Below are 19346 nucleotides of genomic sequence, written 5' to 3' on the forward strand. Positions count from 1 at the left end.
ATCTTGATTTTTAACATTTTCTGGCCAACTAAATAACCTAGAGGCAGGAGAACAAACATTCTAAGAAAAATGACCAAGGAATGTAACCAGAGTCAGATTCTAAGTCATCTTTCTCAATGGTGCCCTTTACACATTCGTATGGGATAGAGCCCCGAATAACATCATTAATTAATTACCTAGCTGAGATATTTGGCAGTTGTCGGGGTAGTGGGAGTAATGGAGAGAGCTGGGGAGAGAGGAAGTCAAAGTTTTAGAACCATGTTAACTCTAAATGCGTAAGATCGAAGCCAAAGCATCTTTGTAATTATAATTTATTGGTTAACACGTTTTATAGAACACCCACCATGAACTAATAGCTGTTTTAATTACAGAGAATGCAAAGACAATATTCTTGATCTAGAAAAGCTCACAGCCTAGAGAAGAGAACATACAGCAAAGGAAGATGATAAGAGTATAACTGAAAACACATAGTTTTCTAGGAGCACAGGAAAATCTAGGACTAACCCTGCCTGGGAAATAATTCATTAAGGAGGTGATATTGTTGGACCCAGTAAAACAAGTAGATTTTTCAAAACAGAAAAGGAAAAAGAAATGCCATTTTTGGTTAATGATAGTGGTCTGCTTCCCAAAGGCTGCCATGTAGCCTGAGAAAATTTATGATCTGTAATTTAATTTCAGAATGAGAGAGACTGCGTATTAGTCCCTATTACTACTTTTCAAATATGCTCAGAGAGTCCCATTTTGGTGACTAAAATACAGTGCTAATTTTCTAGCTTACCTGCTTCTAGGCAGTAGAGAGCACACTCTAAATCATACTAGTAGGTATCTTCCTCCCCATGTGATTAAATGAAACTATATTCATTTAGGATGAAGAAAAACATGGTCCGTATCTCTTTTTTTCCCCTAAATAAGTCTTTTCTCTCTTTCTCCCTCTATCACTCTCTGCCTCTCATCCCTATTTTTAAAAAGGCAGTTGCACCATCTAGGTAGAAGTAGAAAGATCCAGAGTTAGAAGGGGTTCTGTGGCTGTCTGCTGTAGCTGAAGTTAGACAAACCAACCAGCCAACCAACACAAAGGAATAGAAAGAAGAGAAAGTACTGGCGGGTATATCAGTGAGACTCCTGACAGGAAACATGGTACACAGGGCAAACTGAGGGGAGTTTAGTAACAGAACTGTTGTAAAGGTGTAGGGAAGCCATAAGGCAAGAGGAGAGAATGGTTGTCAGAACTTGGAAACTTGGGTGGAAAGGGCCAGCAGTGACTCCTTGGGAGGCAGACGGTGCAATAAACTACCCATCCTCACAGCCCTATCGTTTCCCCAGCCCTCAGTCTCCTGCTGGGGCTCCTTACTGATGGAACAGGGAAAATAGAAAGGAGGGCAGCCCACTGATTCTTCCCACACTGGTCAGCCTCCTGGGCGCAGAGCTGGGGAGAAGCAGGCTGGAGGGTGGATCTGAGGGGTGAAATGGGCAGATTCAGTACAATATACCGCATCCGGATTACAGATGGCCAGCTATGTAAAGCAGGAAAGTTTGATCTTATCCTGTAATCAGTAAGGAGGCAAAAAAAAAAAAAAAAAAAAAAAAAAAAGAAGGAAAAAGAAAAGTTAAAGTAGGAAAGTAGGAATTGATACCATCAGGGGAAGCTTTTCAAAGATAACAGGTGACAATGCAGAGAGTGAACTGGTGTAACGATAGGTTAAGGCAGGGAAACCAGTTCTGGACATTGTTTCAAAAATCCACCGCGAAGTGGAGGGCTGCTTAAAACAAGGGCAAGGAGAATGGACAAGGGATGATTAGAAGGCAGTGCTGACAGGACTGTGTGCAGGAGGGGAGGGAGGGAGGGTGGGAGCTGGGCAGACAGGATCCAACTGCCCCAGGGACTAGGGATGCAGGGGATAATGGAGCCCTAGGAAAAGGCGACTCAGGGTATATATTTCTCAAGGACTAATCTTCTGTGAAAATTGAAGATTATCTGTTCACTGGAGAGAATCTCACCTTAATAGAGCCAAGAATTTCTAAAGAGGTATTAAAAATACGGCCAACTCTGCCTATACTGTGATGACCTCTATCTGAATTCACTCAGTCAGAGTCTCATGGAGAAAGTGATCTCTTTCTTCCACATGGACAGCTGCTCAGCTGTTAATTGGTGCCCCAAGGAAGCATTTAAGAACTCTTGGAGCAGACACAGGCAGCAGTAACACAGCTAGCTTCTATGTGGCTTGTTCACAGGGTGGTTATAAGCACAACTAATTATTATAAGAAACAGCTACCATTTTTTAGAGCTTACTTTGTGCCAAGCATTGTTGCCTTACAACAACAACATGGCAGGTTATTTATTTATACTCTAGAAATACGAAAATGAGAAGGTTAAATAACTTGTTCAAGGCCACACGGATAGGAAGCAGACGTGCTGGAAAATACAGCAATGGCATTGGGCCCACTCTTTACAGATTCTGGTGGCATAAGGGAAGTTATATAAAAATATTACGTGTTGGATACAATTATGCATATTGATACTTGTGTGATTAATTCTGACGTTTTAAAAACAAATTAATTGGAATCTATTTCAGATCTTGTCGATGTACATTCTGATACAGAATTTCTTAAAAACATCATTTTTATTTGATTCTTTTCCTAGGAAGCTTTCTAAATAAACTGGGTTAAGAATTTTTCAATTGAGAAGAGAAAAAGGAGGATGCTAGCCCAATGGAACTAGAGTCTGAGTTCCTTCCCGGCAAGGATCATGCCTTGTTCATAATTGCTTCCTCAATAAAACCTAGTATGATGCCTAGTATATGCTGCTGTTCAATAAGCACTTGTGGAGTAAATGAACCAATGGGATGTTGTTTCAAAACTGCCTGCCCTTGGAGGGTTTTGTCATCCTAAGATGTCAGATAAGCTGCAGAATGACTCCACGAGGCTGTATTGACATAGCAACATGGATCAGAAGAGAAGATGGCTACTTAAGCACACAAAGGGACAACTGCACAACTGCAACTCAAGAATTATTGATGGAATGTTCCCAAAATGATTTTGTTTAGAGCTTCATAAAGCCTGGTGGAGTTGGTTCCAGTTGGCTTGGATGAGAGGTCACACAGATTAAAAATAGACGTTCTTAATAAGAAACAATAGGCTACATTCATTTAGCAGGACAGAAAAAATGATGGGCCTTAGGGGTGGGAATGAAGCTTAATCCTATTTAAAGGCTCAATTAACCCCCAGAAGATTGAGTGGGTCCTCTGCCTGCCTTGCCATTCCTCTGTCTAGCAGAGCTTAAAATAGAGATTTGTAAAGAGGAATAAAGGATTCACGTTTGTATATAAAACACTCAAAATGTTTTAAATATTTAAAATACAGCATAATACATTTTGGAAATACAAGAATTAGATTGATTAAACTGGTATGGTCCTTTCAAACTTTTTGAAAGAAATCATATTCTTTTTTGAATTGGCAATCTGTTACCAATTGAATAAAATATTCAAACATAAGCCTTTATCTTGACACATAAATTCATTGATTTTTTTTAAAGAATTACTCATATTGTCAAACAAAATTATATTTTCCTCTTAAAGTACTACATTCTCAAGAAATCTAAATCAAAATCTATTCTGGAGTAAATTCCAATCATTCTAATGTTTTAACATCCAGAAGCCAGGTTCTGCTCAAATCAGTCCGTCCTGGGTTAAGCACCAGATATGAGGCCTCCAGGAGCCTGGTTAGGGCATGTTTATCAATTGGTGGAGCCTACCTTCACAGATCATCTGGCAGAACCTCTGTGAATAAAATTTATCAGCTTTTAAAATTTGTGCCCCAGTAGTATAGAAATGGACCCAGAGAGATCATTAAATAGATAACTAATTTCATGTTTTTGCTGTTGTTTCTGTTTTTGAGGGGGAAAATTTCCAAGATTATGATACAAAGTGGTGGTTGCATTATAACTATGCTCTCTGTTTAATTAGCTCTTTGTTTTAATGGAAATATCTCTAAGAGGAGCTTGACAAATCTAAGTGCTTCTTCCTATCACACTGACATCATTTTAGTGCCTGAGGGAGAAGATAAGCCTGCCCTTCCAGTCCCTCAAGCAATGGCATTTCCATCCCTCCTCCCTCTTCCCCACAGGCCAAGAATTTGCATCCTAATTTTCTCTTTGGGGTATAAAAGAATTTGCTGATTTTCTGAAATAAGATGTCAACTTTGTTCTATTATACATTTTGTTTAAATTGCAGCTAATCTTGTGAATTACAGAGATTGTCACAACCCAAGATAAAGCACAACTTTGGCTAAATTTCTTTTTCTTTGTGATGCAAAAGATCTCTCAACCATTTACTTCTTGTCCTAAAGAGATAGCTAATACATCTATGATTGAAGGTATTAGAGATCTGGAACTGTAATTTGAATTCGTTTAGTATACACTGTTAATCTGTGTAATACAACTGCATTGATACACTGAGTAGTTTTTCTTTTGAACTGATGCATGATGCCAATTCAATATTTTCTTTTTATTCTAAAGAATATTACCTTTCAACATATTAGAGAGCAGAAGCAAAACACAATCTAAACAGAAAACTTTAGCTCACGGAACATAAGCTATGAAAACTATCTGGCAGCAAAAATCAGATCACTGAACTTTAAAGAGAACATCCCCTGTATAAAAATCCTATCACACAAAATAATGCTTTAGCGTTAAGGCACTTGAAGTCATGACATCTTTTAGATCACACTATTAACTTTCAATACGGCTCTTAAAAATCACATGTCTAAAAGCTACGTGATGTGCTTCAAGTTTAGTAAAGCACCTTCAATCTGTTTTTTAAAAAGATGATTATTATTACACAGAAAACATAAGACAATATTGAGGAAGATCAAAAGATTTTTAAAAAGCATATAATTATCAATCCAAGTCTAATTTTTGGTATGTCAGTTATTTCTCATTAGTTCTTATCCATTTCCCATAATATTGTTAAAGAGTTATAATCATAGCACAGAGCATAAAAAGTACTATAATTTTTTCTCTAACTATTCATATTGCTTCATAATTATATCTTTGATAGTATAACGTCAGCTTTAAACAAGTACATCTTTCCTAGGACTACTAAACAAGCTATTAAAATTTTTTTAAAGTCTTGATAATTACAGTCGTCCCTCAGTATTCACAGGGCATTATTTCCAGGACTCCTTGGCAAATACCAAAATTCATGGATACTCAAGTCTCTTATATAAAATGGCCCAGTCCTTGCATACAGTCTACACACATTGTCCTGTATACTTTGAATCCATGTCTAGATTGCTTATATACCTAATAAAAAGTAAATGCTAAATATATAGTTGCCTTTGTGGCAAATTCAAGTTTTGCCTTTTGGAGCTTTCTGGAATTTGGGGAGGTTTTTTTTAATATTTTAGATCCATGGTTGGTTGAGTCTGTGAATTCAGAACCCACAGATAACGGAGGACCAGCTGTATTAAAGACACATCTCCAAAGACCATTCCTCAGTACACTGAACAACGTCTAACTCTTTTCCTCAGGAAGACAAACTGTAGTTGCAGTTACAATCAAGGCTATAAGAAGTTCACATCTTATTCTAACAAGATGCAATGCTGTGTTAGAAAACATTTTTTTTTACATTTTGAGCAAAACTTATGTTTTAGAAATTCAACAATAACATTTACCCAGAGACTGATGAGGTGTATTCATTTTAGATATTTAATGAAATGTTTATATGAAGATGGAATTTTATTCTAAAATAGAAGTGAAAATACAACCAGTGTCAACTTACCAGCCTTTTCCTTCTCCAAAACACCTGGAATAGCCTGAAAAAGAAAACAAAAGCCACAAAATTGTGGTATTACTAGAAGGAAACATCAAATAACATTATTAGAAATAAAATGAAGCCAAAATTAAATAGAACCTGGTAATAGAAATATGAGAGAGGAGGAACTGAATAGGCATTTTTTTCGAAAGAAGGAATACAAATGGCCAACAGGTGCATGAAAAAGTGCTCAACATCATTAATCATCAGGGAAATGAAAATCAAAACCACAGTGAGACATCACCTCACATCTGTTAGATGATTATTATAAAAAAGACAAGAGATAACATCATAGGCGAGGATGAGGAGAAAAGGGAACCCTCATGCACTGTTGATGGGAATGTAAATTGGTGCAGCTACTATGGAAAACAGTAGGGAGGTTTCTCAAAAAGTTAACAATAGAACTACTATATATGATCCAGCAATCCCACTTCTGGGTGTATATCCAAAGAAAGTGAAAAGAGGGTATCAAAGAGGTATCTGCACTCCCATATTCAATGAAACATTATTCACAATAGCCAAGATATAGTAACAGTCTAAGTGTCCATTAATGGATGAATGGATAAAGAAGATATGGCTTTGTGTGCATGTATGTGTGTGTGTATAAGAAGGCAACTGTACCATATGCAATAACATGGACTTTGATGGCATTATGTTAAGTGAAATAAGCCAGACAGAGAAACACAAATACTGCATGGTATTTTTTATATGTGGATTCTAAAAAAAAAAATGTGAAACTGATAGTATGAAAGAGTGGAATAGTGGTTGCCAGGGGCTAGGGGGTGGAGGAAATAGGGAGGGATTAGTAAAAGGGTATAAACTTTCAGCTATATGATGAATAAGATCTGAGGATGTAATATGAAGCACAGTGATTACAGTTGGTATTATATAATTGATATCTGTTAAGAAAGTAGAACTTAAATGTTTTCATCAAAAAAGGTAAGTATGTGAAGTGATCAATGTGTTAATTAACTAAAAGGGGAATCCTTTCACAGTGTATACATGTATCAAATCACTACAATGTATACTTTAAATGTCTTACAATTTTGTCAATTATACCTCAATAAAGCTGAAAAGAAAAAAAAAGAGAATTGTGGAACCATTGGTAAAGTTACTAGATCGAGATATGATAATTGTAAATCAACCACGTAACTGTTTTCTTCTCTACGACAGACTCATTTTATACTTAAAAGATATTGGCAATAAATGAGACTAAAAATACTTTTGAATTTGAGTTGAAATTTTGTAGTTCAATTTCTTCGTCCTATTTTGGAGACTCACCTCAGGTATAGTATAATGACTATGACTTACATAGTATATGACTTTAATTTATGACTCACATATAAAATACAGTTAGCATGGGGGTATTAACTTTTATTGGAGGCCGTTTATAAATCTGTCTGGCCCACTGGGATTTGATGCCTTCTACTCCACAAACACTGACCACACAAGACGTCTACAAGTGATGTCTCTCTCCCTCTCCTTAGGGAACACAGTCCCCTGAGTTGAAGTAAGAAAAGCAGGCTCAAACGGGTAATTAGTTTTGTTGCAAGTGTGTGTGTATGTGTGTGTGTGTGTGTGTGTGTGTGTGTGTGTGTGTGTGAGTGGCAGCAGAAGGCTCACTTGTACCTCTGCTGTAGGTCAGCCTAAGGAAATATCAAATATCAAGACACTCATATCTTTGTGAGATACTGATTATTGTTGAGGGCCTTACCTTTGGAATTTATAGGATTTGGAGATTGATGTGATTTTTCAAACAAGGGAAACAATCTTTTTATGGATAAAAAAATAGAAAGGGTTTTATTTTGGCAAGATTGATCTACAGTGAAAGCATATTTTGACTTAATCTCTATCTACATTTAGTTATTCACTTTTTGTTCTCTGGGTGTGAACGCTGACTCTGCATCCTGACAAAGATGCAGAAATGACAAGAACATGAAGTTACTAACTGGCAGGGTGGAGGACTATGCCCAGGGACCAGGGCATCAGAGGGACTGACTGCATAGGCTTCAAGCATCTTCCTTAGCCCCCTTTAGTTTAAGATGGTCATCTGATTTTTCCTTTGCTTCAAGAAGGAATTATGATTCTACACCTGACAAGAAAGCTGTGCTACAGTTTTGGTGATGTTTGATTACTTTTTATGTGTCTTTTTTGGGAAAGAATTTAAAAATGGAAGGAAATCCATACTATATATTATATTTTAAGCCTAGCCCCTAGATTTGCCCCCAGTCTGGAGATCAGGACTTTAAAACTGAGTTTTCTCTTTTGTGACAAGCAAATAAACAAACAACAAAACAACATAAAAATCCTTTCATTGACAAGATTGTAAAGGCTGGTGACAGTAATTAAAGGATGTTCATGGAGAAAGTTCCTTAGTGTACAAATGGCTAACACAAGGTACTCTGTTATGTACAAGGTACAGTTTTAAGCTTTTACTTGCATAAACTCAGTCCTTAGAACAACTCCATGAAGTCTTAAAAAGTAGAGTAATTTTTCGAGGTCACGGTAAAGGAATGGAAGCCAGGACACAACCCCTGGCACATTGACCTCTGAGGTCACTAATGCTAATTTTAAAATACTAACTGGAATATTTTGAAATGAAAGAAGAGAAAGGTTTGGAGAGGTCCCATGAGCAGATGTTGACTTAGATCACAAAATACTTGTGCAGGAGAAACTATATGAGGCATTTAGAAATCATCTAAGCTAGCTCTCTCTTCTTACAGCTAAGGCATTTAAGACAAATTGAATGTCTTAGCCCAAATTACAAGTTGGCCAGTGATATTTTATTTTGATTATTAAGTGTGTAACCAAGTATATATAAGTAAATATTTAATAAAGATGTTAATCAATGAGTTGCCCTATCAAACAAAAATATTTTAGCCTCCATGTGGTCTAAGCCAATATGTCATGTGGACAATGCCAGTTACTTTAAAATCTCGCTGCATGTTCTTCTGCATGATTCTTTAAGCTACCAAAGTTCACTTCCATTAAATAACTGCAATGGCCCTATTATAACGTGGAGAAAGGAATGTCTAAGTTTAATGTATGCAAATTCTCTTTTAAAGTAAAACCATGTAGTAATAACAGCTGGATATCCCTCAGTGGATTTATCTTTGAATTTGAGGGAGAGTTGTCTCTTTAGAAAAATGGTTGATGAATACACTGATTAGAGTTGTGAAATTTCCCAGGGATGAAAGGCATTACATTAAAAAACAATTCTGACACTTGGTTTGCAATTAATGAAAGCTATTTGTTGATTCTTAATCAGATGCCTCACATTATTCTACAGAAAAACACCCTTAGGAAAGTTTTCTTCTTTGTGGAATTCACAATCCAACTGAAGACAATCCATGAAAAGACACAGAAGAGTTCCACGCAGTGGCTGCGAAATGATAGCAATTAACACCCTCACTGGTGTGACATGAACAGGAGTAGGAAGACGGTAGGTATTCGGGCAACCCAGGTGGAAGTGGAATGGTGTTCTTGGGCAGGCACTGAGGCCAGGGGGAGGAAGTTCTGGTCAGGAGATTCTTCTTGCCTTTGACTTCTGAGAAGTGGCATGGCTAGATCTGGGACCATGTCCTGAGGTTTCATAGTCTTTTATCTGTTCCTAGGCTTGGGAAAAAAAACATTTCATGCAAGCTGCCTGTATTGTTTGGTACAGAGTAGGTGTCATCGAACATTTGTGGGATTAAAAGACCAAGTGCGTGTTTATATATACAGTTTAAATAACATGCATAACTGCTGCTTATGAGAAAGCTCCCATAAAAAGCATATTTTTGAATTCATTAGGGGTTTTTGTTAATAGCTGCCATGTGTTTCATTTGAACTGTATCCTCAGGAAGTGATTTAACATTTCTGGCAATAAAGCAATTAAATAGGATTTTCCTGCTGGCCATATGGGTTCGCTGTAACTTCATATTTTCTTCTCCCATTTCTTAATGGAACAAAGGAAGTCTACTAATAACTTCCAAATGAGAGAAAAGAATTATTCATGGTCTTTTGTTATTCTTCTCTGTGATATGCAAATGATAGGCTAACAACCATTCTATGGCTCTACTGACCCTCCAATAGCTCTCCACATGCAAAGAGTTTCATTTATGCTGAGTTGTTAAGGTGTTTTACAAGTGAATTTTTAAGAAACCATTAAAGAGAAAGCTTTTTCGTAAAAGAGGAGGAAATAATTTGCTTTCTCTTAACGAGGTCTTTTAAAGCTGTGTGTGGGAGCTTAGGCTGTGTGTGTGTCTGTTTATGTTTTTGGACATGAAACGTGGTCGGGGAAATGCTGATTTTGACGTGCCCTGCGGAAATGTTGTAGACATATGTTGATTCATTTGGTCTGTTGCTACAATGGCTTTCTGCACTTACAGAAGGACCTCAGCTGGATACCTTTTAGGAATTACACCAACTACACAGAAGCTGCTAACATAAACGGTAACATAAGTAATGGATGTCATATCTGAATCCATTTTAGTACAATGATGACTGAAATATTCTAATTGTTCCAATTTCATTGTGATGATTTCAGGTGAAAATGGAGTAAGATTTTTCCACTTTAATATGTTATTTTTATTAATATGTGATGTCATGTAAATTATTTTACATATATATTTTACATACATATATATGTATTAATACATCTATTAATATATTATCTTTATAAATTATTTTCTTATTAATCTTTTGGAATCAGGATGATAAAATACTACCATTAAGAAGGCCCTTTGAAAGTCAATCCATTCCAACAATAGACAGCTATGATAGGCTGAAAGGTTTGACTTGTAGTTTCCATGAAGTGACAAAGCGCTACCACTTATCTTGTGCTTTCTCTTCTTATAGGTAGTGCTTGCTTTGCATGTTTTTAAATATTAGAGAGGCTCACACAACCATCTGAAATACTCTGTTTTGTTCTATAGGAATTTCCTCTATTTACCTTTTTAAAAATGGGAAGAAATCAGTGACTATTACAGAGTAAATTATTCCTTTCCCTTAAAAACATTTGCTTTTATTCCCACAAAAATATTTTACAGAGAAATTTCAAAATGGGTAGTTACATCCTTAGCAACTGCAGGAAGACGTCCCTCAGTGGTGGAAGAGCCTCGGTCTCAGATGAGAGCACAAGAGCCCGTTGTGGGCACAACAGGAAGAGGTGGGGGACTCACATTTTTGGGGAAGACATGAAAGACAACATTAAAGAAAAGGAGCTACACTGGAAAATGGGTTTGTTTGCATCTCTATTTAAAGACTCTTTTGAAATCTTTCCAGACTGTGATATTGTTAACTAGTCAATGATTTCTGCTTGCTTTCATCTGAACAAAGAAGTTCATTGAAAATCTGTGTCTGATTGGCAATCTGATATCATCTATTTTGCTTTACAAAGTCTCTAGCTTTGACAATCATTGTTCTTTCATTGAAAATACAGATTTTATTTTTAGAGCAGTTTTAGGTTCACAACAAAACTGAGAGGAAAGTACAACGTTTTCCCCTAAATCCTCTGCCCTGACACATACATAGCCTCAACAGTCAGAGTGATACTTTTGTCACAACTGATGGACCTACATTGTTTCATTACTGGCACTCAAAGTCTATAGTTTATATCTGGGTTCACTCTTGGCATGGTCTACTCTGTGCATTTGAACTAATGTATAAGATATGTACCTACCATTACAGTATCATGCAGAACAGTTTCTTTGCTCTAAAAATCCTTTTTTTGGGTTATTGTTTCTTAAAAAAAATTTTTTTTGCTTTATTGTTATTTTATTTATTTTTAGGGGGAGTTTATTAGGCTTACTTATTTTTTTTAGAGGAGGTACTGGGGATTGAACTCAGGACCTTGATGTATGCTAAGCATATGCTCTACCACTTAAGCTATACCCTCCCCACCTAAAAATCCTCTTGTGCTCTGACTATTCATCCTTATCTCCTCCTAACCTCTGGTAGCCACTGATCTTTTTTACTGTCCCCGTAGTTTTGCCTTTCAAGACTGTCCTATAGTTGGAATCACACAGGATATAGCCTTTTCAGATTGGCTTGTTTCACTTAGTAACATGCATTTAAAGGTTGCTCCATGTCTTTCCAGGGCTTGATAGCTCATTTCTTCTTAGAACTAAATAATATTCCACTGTGTGGGTGTATTAGTTTTTTTTAATCCATTTACCTACTGAAGGACATCTTGGTTGTTCCAGGTTTGGACAATTAATTATGAATAAAGCTCCTATAAATATCTGTGTGCAAGTTTTTGTGTGAACATAAAATTTCAGCTCCACTGGGAAAATACTAAAGAGTGCAATGGCTAGACTGTATTGTAAGAGTATGTTTAGTTTTGGAATGTTCATTTTTTGATGACACAAAATTACGGATAGAATAATTGTATTAATACAAGTCAGGGCGGGGTTGCCTTTCTGGTTTCTACAATCCTGACTAGTAGTGTGTGAGATGCATGTGCAGAGAACAACGTTCTTACTTTAATATACAGTTATATCTGAAAGATGAGTAGACATAAACAGCCTCTTTCCTGACCCTTTTTAGATATAATCTAACAAATGCCTCCCTTTCAAGAACGGCACGCAGGTTGCTCACGGGTTTAACAAAGTGCACTCAAACACAAGTGGCTTGGGACAGCGATCTCCTGATTTCAGGTGGCCACAGAAGTCTTAGACATTGCCACCCTACCCGTCCTTGATGGACCAGCCAGTTGTGCTCTGGTGCCTCCTGCAGCCTGCAGGATGCACAGAATCTGATGGGGTAGGAGGGAAGGGTGGGCTAGGTGTGCATGAAATATGCACACGTGAAGTGGGTGGGGAAGCGGAAGTGGGCAGTTCTGCCATAGAACGTTCAGAGTAGTAGGCCCTTTCCCGCTAAAGTGGTTCTCATCGTTCACTAAACGGGTATACAAATCTGCAAGTTATGTAAGTGTTGGATGGCATGTTCCTTTTCTTTTCTCTCCTTTTTTTTTTTTTTTTACAGTAATTACAATTAATTCTAACAACTCCTTTAACTGTCAAAAATGTCCCAGTTTGGATGATAATTTGTGTGGGAACACTTTGCATGGATTCTATCAACAGCATCCCATGCCCTTCGCTTCCATGTAGGCTGGGCCTATGGGGGCCCCAGCAGGGGATATAAGGCTGCGATACTGTCATGTATTTATATTTCTCCATCCTGTTCCTGGAGTTCCTAAGGTAGCAGAGTGATAGAGTTGTCTTTTGTTATGTAAATGAGATGACCTTTTGACCTTACCGAAGGATGGGGTAGGCTGCCAGTGAAGCCAACCAAACTCCCGGGAGGGGAGAGGGGCTGGGTACTAAGTTCAATTGCTAGTGGTTAATGATTTAATCAATCATGCCTATGTAATGAACCTCCATAAAAACTCAAAAGGATGCAGTTGAGAGAGCTTCTGGGTTGATGAACACGTGGAGATTTGGGGAGACCGATGACTCAGAGAGGGCACAGAAGTTCCCTGTCCTTTCCTCATACCATGCCCTTCGCATCTCTTCCATCAGGCTGTTCCTGAGTTATATCCTTTAATAACAAACCAGTAGTCTAGTAAGTAAAATGTTTCTCTGAGTTCTGTAAGCCGCTCTATCAACTTAATCTAACCCAAGGAGTGGGTTTTTGGAACCTCTGATCTATACCTGGTTGGTTTGAAGCACAGGCGATAACCTGGGCCGGCAACTGGCATCTGAAGTGGGGAGGGAGGGGGGCAGTCTGGGTGACTGAGCTCTTAACTCGTGGGATCTGATGCCATCTCCAGGTGGATAGTGTCAGAATAGAGCTGAATGGCAGGACACCCACACAGTGTCTGGAGAATTACTTGGTGGTGTGGAGGAAATCCTCTCCCACAATGGAAAGTGGTTCTAGAACCCCTTCACAGGGGGAAGGAGTATCTATTCCCCTTGATCTTACATGGCATAGTTGTCTTGAACTGGTTATGTCCTTTCACTCAAGGTCTTAAGCTGCTGACTTTGCAGACTTCTTCTCTCTACATTCTGTTAACTTTTTACTTCTCTTTGGAGTGGTCACGGCTCAGTACTAAGCCCCCTGATTATGGCACTAACCATATGTTTCTCCTCCCTTAGAACTTTGTAAACAGCCCCTTTGTAATTAATCCTTCCCATATAATCCTAGTTTAAGGGTTCCTTCTGTTCTGAATTGGTACACCTCTATTCCTTTCTTTCTTTGAGAATGCGCATAAAAATTCTGTTTTTCTTCCTGCCTACCCCACTCTGTGTGGGGCATTGTGTAGGGCATAGATTGTAATAAGTGAAAAAGTCTTAAGAACCACTAACGTATCTTTAATGTCTATCTTAATCCCAGAAAACTGCATTTCAAAATGGGTCAGTAAATTCTGAGCCTTTGGTAAGATGAAATTTGTGATACCGACACATTTTCAACTTATGCTAAAGGTGACAAGATTAGAATGATTGAGTACAGGAAACAAGATTTGGGGAGAGTAGGATACTGAGAGAGGAAGTGGGAGATTTTAAGATATGATATAAGATTAGGTAATAATATTAACAATTAGCCACATTTTTGTTTCTAAACATAGATGGATAATTAGCAAGTATGAAATTGTTAATGCCCTGATTGAATTGCTTCAATACTAATTTTCTATAGAAAGCTTGTTAAATGTATTTTGCAAATTGGCCATAAGAGTAAATACTTTGTAGACACAGCATGGTTAACTGAAATTTATATATAACTTTAGAAGTTAGATAAAATTTTGACTTCATCATTAACTAAATGTTTTACTAAATATGCTTTCAACAAATATTTATCAAAGGCTGAGTAGAAGATAGGAGATGGTGAGAGAAGGCAATAATTTAGAGTTCTAGGAGAAAAGACAAGGATGAAAAGACCACGTGTGGCACTTCTTTGATCAGTATCCCTAAGGCACTGGTGCTTGCATCTTTCTGGGGCTGTGTACAGAGGCAGAGGAGAAGCAAGGCAGGGTGGGGAAGGCCTGGATTAAAGGCACTAAGTGGGACCAAACAGGGAGAGAGAGTATAGAGGGGAGATACTTGAATCTGGACCATTAAGGAGCCTGCATTTACAAGGGCAGGCAGAAGTTGAGGAGAATGGAAAGAGACTGAGAAAGGATGCGCAGAGAGATAAGTGGGTCAAGAGAGTCACGTTACAGTAGTTACCAGTGGGCTCAGCATTTTGTGACTAGCTGGACAGAGTGATGTCAAAATGCTTCAATGACGTGGGGAATGGGCAACACACAGTAAGAAAGGCACTTACCCAGTACCTACTCCATGCCAGGCACTTTTCTAAACACTTGGCACATATTAACTCATAATTTACATATGAGGAAATCATGTCACATAAAGACAAGGTGACTTACTTGCCCAAGGCGTTCCCATTTGTAAATGGTCAAGCCAAGAATTAAAACCAGGATTTTAGCCCAGATTAATCTGTGTTCTTAACCTCTATTCTATACAGCTTCTCTTGGACTGACATATTCCTTTTTCTGTAAATATCTTCTACTATAGATAGCGATAGAAAAAAAAAGGAAGTTAGAAACCAAAGATATTGGTATTGCTTTTAATTATTGGGAAAAAAAAATCAAATTGGAATGTGGGCTTAAAGGAGTAAGTGAACCCTCATCATCCTTGAGATGCTTAAATGGGTGGGTGTGTCTGATTTGAAAGGGGCAGGGGATATTAACACAGAATCAGCCCTGGCACATTTTCCTCTTCTCCATGTCAGTCCTGGGCTGGCTACTTCTTCCCTCTTCCTTCACAATCAGGCATTACTGGCTAAGAGTACGCTTACTAGAGTAAAAGGAGAAACCAATTTTATGACCACACTAGAAAACATTTATACACTTTCATGAGACAGTTGAACACTTTGCACTTTAGCCTTGTGTGATGCCTCTCTTCCAAAGAATCACAACTGAGTGAGGTTCACTCCAAAGCCAGGCACTGACAAGGAGCACTTCAAATGGAGCTACCTTTTACAGACCTGGAGTTTTTCATCAATCAGCAGGGATGCCAAAGGGCTGATTTTTACTTAGAATGGGTATACCTTTCATCAAGGTCAAAATTAATCAGTTTACTGGCTGTTTAGTTTATAAAAATGTTTGTACGAGCACATCAACAAAATAAAAAACACCCCACCAAAGTAAAAGTAATGTAGGAAGCATGGAATAGACACGTGACCCTCGAGAACAGCTGCGATCTAATTGAGATCCCATTTTTTCCCCATGGCAAAGAATGCTTTCAAAACATCATGCCCTCAACACTGCTCCATTATTGTCTGCTTTCCCCAACCCACTCGTTTCAGGATCCTCCCCCAAACATTGCTCAATTTTGTGACTAATTATTAAGGTTGACAAAAAACTGATTTGGGTTTTAAATGACCAAATCGGCACTAAGTCAAATTATTTCTATTCTCAATATCGGCAAGATGCTGCTTTATTATCGAAAACTTCTTCCTGATCTCCATTTGGAATATTTGGCCTCATGGTGACTTCTGCTACCCATGAAATGGATTAAAAATGTGTCTTATCAGTTCTTCTCTTTGAGACCTTAAGGTCTTGTTGGGGTGACTCTAGCCCTTGTATTGGGTGCAATTTCATCCAATGACCTATTTTCTGTATTGAATAAAGGAACGTATTTGGTAGCATGTTTTAAAATAAAAATATGAAAGCAATGTCATGTTTTACCCTTTTAAAGACTGCAATACAGCAGGATCCCAAGCCCATGAAACTGATATCATCCCAATTACTTAAAATACAAAATCTAGTACTAGGAAAGAACAATACATCTTTTGAATATTTAGGTTCAGGGAAATAGTCAATAAAGAAACTAGAGACTGTAAAGTAATTCCAAAGTGAGGGCATTTGGGTAACATAGACTATGTTCCGTCTGTAATGAGGCCTTTTCCTCTTTCCTATTAGGCACTGTCTTTTCTATAGGAAGTTACCATTACACTAGCCTTGAGTCAGGAGGATAATTTACCCAAATCTCAGGAAAACTGGAGAGGTTTCTAAAATTTCTATCATTTAAAAAATAAGAAACAAATATACTTTTAAAATTGGTTATTTGCAGGCTCTCCTAATAATGATTCACATAATGGTCCAGATGAAAGTGGTGACCTATTTTTAAGTGTCTTTTATAGGAATTCAGTAAATGTGCTACATTCTCTGGTAGGCCTACTTTTAATTCCCACAACTGTTTTCTTCACTATTTCGGTCAAAATTCAAATAACAAACAGTACTTTTCCATAAAGTCTCCATTCTGAGAACCTAGATTTATTAAGTAGGCCTGAAAAATATTCCTATTCAAATGCTTTATTGGCATTGGGGTTTTGAACATGTATTTTTTTCAAGAACTACAGTAAATTTTATTTTATTATGGGCAGAATTCAGAATAAAGTTAATCACAATTGCTTTATTAAATGCTGTAATTTGTTAATCAAAACATTTAAGGTAATATCTATTGGCTGTTTTAACTGGTACCCACTGCTGTTCAATACTTGATAATTTTGGCTTTGAAAGACAACCATATGTCAGTTGTTAAAATAAACATACAGTCTTAGTTGTTACAGTTAAATGATTGGAAGCTTTTTGTTCTACTTAGGCAAGGACTGTAGAATTTTTAATCTATTTTTACCCCCTATAAAACTCTCTTACTTTGTTGGACACAAACTATTACACTGAATTTAGATTACTGCCTTGGAATTCACAGAGATCTGACATTCTACCATATAATTAACCCCCAAGGGATTTAAACTGGGTATTCAGAGAACTCAGATCTAGTCCTGTAGCCTTAAGAAAATTAAACATTTTAGATTACACTTTTCTTAATTATAAAGTTTTAGCATATCTTTAAAATTCTAAATTTTAAATAATTCTTAATTTGTGCTGAAATGTCAGAGTTTCTACTGGAAAAGTAGCAAAAAAACCAAAACAAAACAAAACAAAAAAATGTAGCCAAACTGAAACCATATGAGCTCTAGGAAGTAATATTTCTTTACTGCTTAGAGATGGCATTACCCACAGAGTTTACTGTGATGGTTTTAATATATGTCCACAAGTCTCTGACCCTCCTCCCTTTAAAAGGTGGAGACTCATTTCCTTCTCTAATAGGGCATGGCCAAGTGTGACTTCTGACATGACGCTATACAAGGTACTGCAGCTTTCCCCTTGCATTCTCTTTGTATGACTTATTCTGGGATAAGCTAGTTTCCATATCACGAGGATGCTTAAGTCCCCCTATGTGGTTCATATGGCAAGGAACCAAAGCCTCCTGCCAACAACCATGTAAGTGAGGCATACTGGAAACAGATTCTACAGACCTAGTCACACCTTCAGAAATCTTGACAGCAACCTCAGGACAGATGCTAAGCCAGCACCACCCAACTAAGCTGCTCCTGAATTTTTGACCCACAAACACTGTGTGAGATTATTCATTGTTATTTTAAGTTGTGTGGCAGACCTGAGAGAATCAGGTAGAACAGCTGATCTCTATTCTTCATTATTTTTCTTTTTCATCATTCTTTGCAGTTAAGTATTCTGCTTGGGTTGATGGTCATCATTTATTCATTTATATTTATTGAGCTCCCCTGTACACTTTAGGCCAAAATAAGAATTATATACAGCGTAATAAAAACTTAGTTCTACCATTAAGGAACTTAGACTTTTCAACAAAGATGTGAGCATACAGAGTCAGACGAATGGTGTTCATACCGTCTTGAGATACACAGTGATAAGGTAATGCAGCAAAGTGAATGCCTTATTGGTATTAAGTATTTGTGTGTGTATGTATAAAACTTAATCTTTACAGTAATCCTACGAGGCATCCAATAAGCATTTCACTGATTGGTGGTATCACTTTTGAAAATAGGTATTTTTCTGATTATAGGCATATCTCAGGGCTTTGAAAATATGAAAAGATACTTTAATGCAGTGTTAGTGTAAGTCAATCCAGCAAGCTGGCTTATGAATCATGTGAAACAGTTAATGTATCTCAATGCATCCAATTCTGTGGCTTAATTAGAGCCTGTCAGCAGGTGCCACTGAGCACAGGAGGGACAGCCTGCTACTTGAGAACACAGACTACAGGTTCTGACAAATCAGATTCGATTTTTTTTGAGTCTTACATCAGAAAGTCTTACATCTGGCCATGTTGTTCAAAATTTTTATTGTTGTTGCTGTTCTCTCTCAAATGTGTTCATAAGGAAACTCTCTAGAAGTATCTTCAAAAGGAAACTGAAGATTTTTAGTGGCTCATATTATTAAGGAGTATGTAGGAGACAAGTCTCTAGGGCAATTCCTTAAAAGTGACTTTAAAGTAAGCTCTAAATTTATGAGTAGTATATAGCTTCCTTCTTTCTTTTTTCTGTGTTAATATGAGTAAGCCCTTGGCTTCCAAAACAAATTCAAACCATGTACTTTTACTTATGAAATGAAAAACGGAAGATTTTTTTTTTCCAGATTAGAATCTTACTGCACATGAAGCATTTCTAGAATCTTTACTAAATTTGAAAATTCGGAATTTAAAGTAACCAAAATGCAATTATAATTGTGCT

The 19346-nt window shown here is 37.3% G+C and overlaps 1 protein-coding gene across 5 annotated transcripts in view; it reads right to left on the reverse strand.

Moving 5' to 3' along the window:
- DLC1 (DLC1 Rho GTPase activating protein) overlaps window positions 1-19346 on the reverse strand; it is a 344822-nt gene that overhangs the window by 174474 nt on the left and 151002 nt on the right. For all 5 annotated transcript variants that reach the window (XM_032468641.1, XM_032468640.1, XM_032468642.1 and 2 more), the window contains one exon: window positions 5778-5811. In XM_032468641.1, the coding sequence (XP_032324532.1) occupies window positions 5778-5811 (34 nt within the window). The remainder of the gene's footprint in view (window positions 1-5777; window positions 5812-19346) is intronic.

This window comes from Camelus ferus, chromosome 26 (assembly GCF_009834535.1).
Source record: "Camelus ferus isolate YT-003-E chromosome 26, BCGSAC_Cfer_1.0, whole genome shotgun sequence".
Lineage (NCBI taxonomy): Eukaryota > Metazoa > Chordata > Mammalia > Artiodactyla > Camelidae > Camelus > Camelus ferus.